The 7,145-nt window shown below is 34.2% G+C and overlaps 1 protein-coding gene across 1 annotated transcript; it reads left to right on the top strand.

The window, feature by feature from the left end:
- Window positions 1-310: 310 nt before the first annotated feature.
- Window positions 311-5,174, top strand: LOC107433098 (dnaJ protein P58IPK homolog). The gene is made up of 9 exons (XM_016044351.4): window positions 311-617; window positions 1,686-1,851; window positions 2,514-2,715; window positions 2,876-3,036; window positions 3,150-3,243; window positions 3,420-3,632; window positions 3,770-3,850; window positions 4,225-4,443; window positions 4,744-5,174. The coding sequence occupies exons 1-9, from the start codon at window positions 500-502 to the stop codon at window positions 4,942-4,944; spliced, it is 1,455 nt and encodes a 484-aa protein (XP_015899837.3). The 5' UTR covers window positions 311-499; the 3' UTR covers window positions 4,945-5,174.
- The last annotated feature ends 1,971 nt before the right edge of the window (window positions 5,175-7,145 follow it).

Genomic DNA, 7,145 nt, shown 5'->3' with positions numbered 1-7,145 from the left:
AAAGAAATAAAGAAATCCAATGATGATGTTTTAAATTCTCATTTCCTAATTGGGGTGAGGCCCAGTTTGTTGGATGCAAAACATATTCAGTCATCCACGACACCAAAGAAAGCCCATCCGGAAAGTATGCCACCATGCACTCTTGCTGACATGGTAGAAATTCATTGGACAAAATATTGACCGGTGCCAGCTAAAGACTCTTGTAGACAGATGTCCATATTCCACGTGTAGGCGAATGATAGGTCGGAGTAACGTGGAATGACATGCGAATCCGTGGGCAAACGGAGCACAGCAATATCAAATTAATCAGACCACGATTTCTCAGATTGATTTCCGTCTCAATCTCTGATAAAACAGAGAGAGAAATCAGAAAATTAGCACAGAGGAAGAGATTCTGATTAGTATGTATATGTGAAACGTAGCATATACATACACACATATATACTTACATATTTTGCGGCATTGGGCGTGTTGAGGAAAAGAGAACGGAGAAGACTGAATGTTGAGCATTCCAATGGATGCCGTTGCTTGGAGAGGAGTGGCGTGCGCAGGCTTCATACTCCATTTTGTGTTCGTTTGCCAACTCCTCCTTCTTCAACCTCTCGTTTCTGCTTCAGGTTCCTCACCTAATTCCTTTTCTTCGATCCATTTCTTTGGAAATTTGGCTTTTGTAAATAAATCGCTGTTTCTGTTCCTCGATTCAGCAGCACTGGTTCTGTAGATATATATGTTTATTGTTTCTTGTACATTTTGCAATAATATGGTTGGTTAGTTGCCATGATTGCTTGGGTTTTTGTGGTTTTGGATTTTCGGAGAAAATATGAAACTAGCTCCTGATAAGCATAAGATTGATTTTTAGGGTTTTCTTATAGTTAGTTTCTTTTTTTCTAATGTATCTCAAGCTTGTCTAAGAATGGATAGTCGTTGGGGTTGTTTGCTGATATTTGTGAGCAGTAGTGGACGCAAAACTATATGTGGCATTACATCAAACACTTAATTGAAAGTATTACTTTTCTTGTATATCTTGCGGGAATTGGGTTGCCATTGTACTCCAAAAACATGCGTTCCATTTAATGGACATTGTCTTTTTTTTATTTTTTTATTTGTTTATTTATTTAACTTTTTTTTCCCTAAAAGAGAGGATTCTTTTCGGGTTCTAATTGAACTGTGCAGTATGCTTATGTGAATTACAGTTGGACCATATGTAAGCTTCTTGCTTATAATTCTTTAGCTGCCAACTTAGAGTTGCAAAGATATCAAATGAGATCTAGCCTCAAATTGATATTTGGGTTATATAAATATTTAACATTTTCCAAATGGTGATTAGTTTTAAGAAGCATCAACACTTCAGAAAATGCTGTGTGAACAGGATCCAAGATATAAAAATCATACTGCTGATGTAGAATGAGAAAAAATTACTAATTAACGAAAAAGGACATGTCAACTCAATGTAGGTTCTCTGTGTGGTCAATAATTTCAGCAAAAGAAATGGGAAAATGGACTAGGAAATAAAGAATATGCTTATGTTGAATGTTATTTTATTTGGAGCATATTTGTATAAATGTGCTGAAAATTGGTAAGATTCTCATCTTTTTTTGTTTCTTTGTCTTCATAAGTTCAATTGCAGTTTAGGTTGAGTGATTTGTGTCAATAATTAATTATAAAATTTTGACTTGGAGATGCAGACAGCAAACCTGGTAATGTTGCGGAGTTGTTGGAGAGAGTTTCTCAAAGTATAAAAGTGAAGCGTTACAGTGAGGCACTTGATGATCTCAATACAGCTATAGAGGCTGATCCAAAACTTTCAGAAGCACATTTTCATCGTGCATCCATTCTTCGTCAGTTATGCAGGTATCTTCTATGTTATTATGACTTCTTTATTTACAAGTTTCTTTCTTTGATAGTTATATTTCCAAAGAAACAGAAACATTTTGGTTTGCATAAAATTGTTGATTTGTAGTCAATCTTTAGTTTTGACTTCTGAGAAAATGTCCACCTATTAATATAAGGGTGTCTTCTGAGTATTTCAAAATTAGAAGTGTAGCATATGTGAGGCATGAAGCTATTATATAACTTACGACATGTTTTCTTTTTTATTGCATTATGGCATAGTGGGATACCTTTTATGATATTATTTTATTTGCAATTCAAGCTAGCTCTTTCTCCTTGTCATCTGCGATGTGACCCTATGAATTGGCTTCTGTAAGTGCTTCCATATTGTGATTGAGTAATTTATCTGCAGTGTACTATCCTCTTCTTTTCTCCCTTGGTTTTGTCAGTTAATTGCAAAATAAGGATGAGCTAACTAGAATTGCTGGTTTTGGTACTATTTCAAAGTCCACTCAAAACATTGCCTTCTACATGTTAGTAGAAAATATTTGTGGACACAACAGAATCTATTGACCTCACACAATGCTAAAAGGGTGTTCAGGCTTCCTCCATCCCTTCTCATCCCCTCTTTCCAATTTCTGATTGGAAAATTATATGATTCAGGCGCTTTTTGGCTGATGTAGATATGAGGAATCAGAGAAAAGCTACAAAATTTTTCTTGAGCTGAAGCCCCGGAATTCTGTGGCAGAAAAGGAGCTTTCTCAATTGCATCAGGCTCAAAGTGCACTTCATACAGCTTTAACTCTCTTTGAGTCGGGTGATTATGCAAAATCTCTGGAATATGTTGATAAAGTTGTGCTTGTTTTTTCTCCAGCATGTTCAAAGGTGGTAAAAAAATATCTGTGTTTTTTCTCTATTTGAATAGTATCATTTGTTTCATTTTAGTTTCTTATTAGTATACTAAAACGTATAGGGATTTGTGATTGAGAGCAACTTCAAAGTCTATTCTCTAGTGACCTCTTAAATCTTGCATTGTTTGTTGCAGGCCAAATTCCTTAAAGTTAAATTATTGTTAGCTGTTAAAGACTATTCTGCTGCCATCGCTGAGACTGGGTACATTCTCAAGGAAGATGAGGATAATCTGGAGGCTTTATTACTTCGTGGTCGTGCCTATTACTATTTAGCAGATCATGATATAGCTTTGAGGTATATTTAACAGCACAGTTTGTTAAATTCTAGCAAACTCACTACTGTGATAAAAATAATATACTTGAGAATGTGTTCTACAGTACTTAGATGAATATTATAAATTTTTATAGGCATTACCAAAAAGGTCTCCGCCTTGATCCAGAGCATGGTGAACTGAAGAAAGCATACTTTGGACTGAAAAATTTACTCAAGAAGACCAAAAGTGTAAGTTAAGCGAATTTTTTATTAATTTTTTCTTCTTTTCTCTCTAGAGGCCATGATGAGAAGTTCAGTTTTCACCATATTTTGTCAGTGCTCCTTTAGAGCTTATAGTGGCCATTGTCTTCTCACTCGTCATGTTGTGTAATTTCTTTAATTAGTATACTTTCTCTATTTTGCAGGCAGAAGATAATGTAGACAAGGGAAAGCTGCGGGTTGCAGTGGAGGAATTCAGAGCAGCCCTTGCACTGGATCCTAATCATCTAGCTCATAATGTACATCTTCATCTTGGCTTGTGTAAGGTCTTAGTCAAGCTTGGCAGGGGAAAGGATGCTCTAAGTAGTTGCAGCGAAGCACTTAACATTGATGGGGGTCTTCATGAAGCTCTGGTTCAGGTTAGCTGCGATTTTAATTTTCCCTTGTGTTGGTTCTATAGGTCATAGAATGATCTGTTCATGAAGTCATTTTGTAGTTTTTAATATAGAAAGGATGGCTGTTCTGAAGTTCATTAACTATTTTATGTATTTTTTAGCGGGGTGAAGCTAAACTCCTAACAGAGGACTGGGAGGGAGCTGTGGAAGATCTTAAAGCAGCCGCTCAAGAATCACCCCAGGTTTGCAATATTATGCATGAGAGGAAGTGTTTGGTGTGTGTTTATGTTATCTTGATATATGTAGTTGGGCCAACTTTTTAATAGCCTAAACTTTTGGGATTGTTGGTAACTTAATGTCTTGATGCTTTCCTCATAATCCACATCTATGGTTGACAAAATAAATTAGAATATGTTACAAGGAAATGTTTTTATTGATATTCCACTTTACAGAAAACTGTATGCAAAGTTTGTTATATTAATCATGTGTACCTACCTCCTAGGTTTTTGCATCTTGCTTTATAGCACGTTTAATTTGTGGTGACATCTTTTTCAATATCTATTAATAGCCGTTGGTCCTAGTAATTGAAAAGAGTAAAACCGTGCCAATTCTGCAGGATATGCATATTCGGGAAGCACTACTAAGAGCTGAGAAAGCTTTGAAGATGAGCAAACGCAAAGATTGGTATAAGATCTTGGGAGTTTCAAAAACTGCATCTATTTCTGAGATTAAGCGGGCATATAAGAAGCTGGCTTTGCAGTGGCATCCAGATAAGAATGTAGATAACAGAGAAGAAGCTGAGGCCCAATTCAGGGAAATTGCTGCAGCATATGAGGTCTGAACATTCTGCCACTGTTCTCTTCAATCTTCGATCTTCGTTTTCCTTTGAGCTTAAACTGATATTCTTCAATTCTTTTTATTTATTTTTATTTATTTTATTTTTTATGACATGACCATTTAGTTGCTTGATGTGTTTTTCTATCCTTTACATCATGGCGGCATTCAACCTTAAATTTTGCAGTTGAATTTAATTTCCTGCACTAATTTTTATTTAACTGTTTAGCTGTGCTAGAAAAAGCAAAATTGGTGGAAGACTAAATTGTAATTTTTAAGACTATATTATGATCCTATACAGGTTCTTAGTGATGAAGAAAAACGTACTAGATATGATAGAGGGGAAGACCTTGAAGATATGGGTATGGGTGGCGGTGGTGGCGGTGGGTTTAACCCTTTTGGTGGTGGGGGACAGCAGTTCACGTTTACATTTGATGGTGGATTTCCTGGTGGATTTGGAGGTGGAGGCTTTCCAGGAGGTGGCTTTGAATTCCATTTTTGATCTTGTGCTTGGTTCACAAACAAAAAAGTACAAGTGCAGTCCTTTTTTGAGGAGTAGCAACTGCCAATGTGACTAACTGCTTATTAAATATATGGCCAACCAAGGGACTTTCTTTGCTATCACAGAGAAAAATTGTAGCCCTCCAGAGATTTTTTACGCGGAATATGGATCGCTAGTTTAGAATATGTATTCGCTGATTAAAAAAAATTATATGAGCTCCTAATTTTTTTTATTTATTATTATTATATTGTCATTTAACTTTCAGTCACGTCATGGGTCCTTGTGAGTGTAAGCTGCCACTAATTTTAGTTAGCCGCTAAGTTTATTTTATTCTTTTCAATTTTTACTTTCTACAAAATGGAATATTTGAGTATAACAATGGAAAGTTTTAAACTTTTCGATTGAGAACCTTATTGCTATTACAGAAAGTTAAAAGATTTCCAACCGAGTTTCTTCTTTGGGCTGTGAATGCATTTTTAGTTGAATTATGAACAAGAAGCCAAAACTCGTGCATGAGAGGCATGATAGGAGTTACATACTTGATTTCCCATCCTGGCCCAGGATAATTTTCTCCATTCAGATTTCACCACCAATCTGCGGCTTTGTTGGGCGCCCTTAGAGCCCAGTTTACCTTCTATATAAGTCATGTTGTGTAGCATTCAGCCCTGTATGAGTGGGCTGATTTTTCACACGTCCAAATCAAAAAAAGGTAAAAGAAAATGTCATATAATTATTGGGTATGTGGCCCAATATCCCTTTTGGTACGAGCGATATCTGTTCTTTCATTTGTTATTATTTTTTTTTTCCCCTTTAATATCCATTTTAACTTTAAAACAATAAAAAATGATTTGAGTATCTATCCATTCTACTCCACGTTGGTTTTCAAAAAATATAAAAAAAAACTCAGATCCTTTTATGTTTGTTTAAACAAACAAAGAACAAAAATCCATTTTTTTTAAAAAGGAAAAAAAAAAAAAAAGCACATAAAGTAATTGTTTTTAATTTTCAATGACGGATTGAAGCAACCCATTTATCCAATTCTCAATCCCACCTCTATACACTTTCCACAATTTCCCCAACATCATATTCACCCATTCCACCGACTCTTTCCTCTGCAAATCTTTCTCCAAAAACAATGAAAAGCTGGTGGGCACCTGTGGCCAAGCTTCATGGCGGTTTTCATCAACCCCTGATTTGTTCTTCTTCTTCCTGGAAGTCCAAAGCTTATCAAACGCAACCCCAACAAAGAAGAAGAAGATGAACAGTCCGATAATATTTCGATTCAATGGAGGAGATGAGCTCTGAGCTTATCAACAATAAGGTCTTCTTGAACAAGGATGATGAAGAAGGAGAGAACGAGTGAAGAAAATAAAGAAATAATAGGAAAAAAAATATTTAATTTGGATATAAGGATATTTTGGGATTATTAAAAATTGAAAGGGTAGAAAAAAAAAAATATACCAAATGAAGGGGTAAAAATCGTTAAGCTCATCCCTATGAGGGCATCGGGCCAAATTCCCCTATAATTATTGTTATATTTCTTATGGGCTAAATTCTTACTAGTTTTTCCCTTTCTCTTGACTACATAACAACATTAATTTGCTTTAGAATGTTTTGCTCAAGTGTACACTTGGAATATTAATAATTACTCATGCTATGCATGTTAGAATCATGGGTTAATTATACTTTCATACTTTCTAGTTTGAAAAAATTATTATTTTTATTATTTTTTTTGTCTGGACAATATAGTGATTTGAATTTAGATCATTACGAAAGAAAACAATGATTTTTACTATAAAATTATTTCCTTTAAAAGTGGAACAATCGTATTATTTCCTTTAAAAGTGGAACAATCGTACTATGTATTTCCAAATTTAAATTCTTACGATTTAGGTCTTTAAGTTTCAATTCATTATAATTTGATATAATTAGATTTTTTTTTTTTTTTTTTACCAAAGGAGATTTACAAATCTATTTTTACTTCATAAATATTAAAATACAATTTGTTATAATTTAAAAAATTAAACTCTATAATTTTAAAAATTTACATTTTAATATTCTTTTATTTAAATATTCTATGATTTAAAGTAACCGCATTAACCATCGTCACTTAACAAATACAATTGATTTAAATTTACCAACTTTATATTTGAGGATTTAAATTTAATCATTTTATACTTTGAAAGCTTAAAGTGCAATTT

The sequence above is a fragment of the Ziziphus jujuba genome, chromosome 11, assembly GCF_031755915.1.
Source record: "Ziziphus jujuba cultivar Dongzao chromosome 11, ASM3175591v1".
NCBI classification, from domain to species: Eukaryota; Viridiplantae; Streptophyta; class Magnoliopsida; order Rosales; family Rhamnaceae; genus Ziziphus; species Ziziphus jujuba.
The sequence above is the reverse complement of the archived record's forward strand: the minus strand, read 5'-3'. Positions and strand labels throughout refer to the sequence as shown.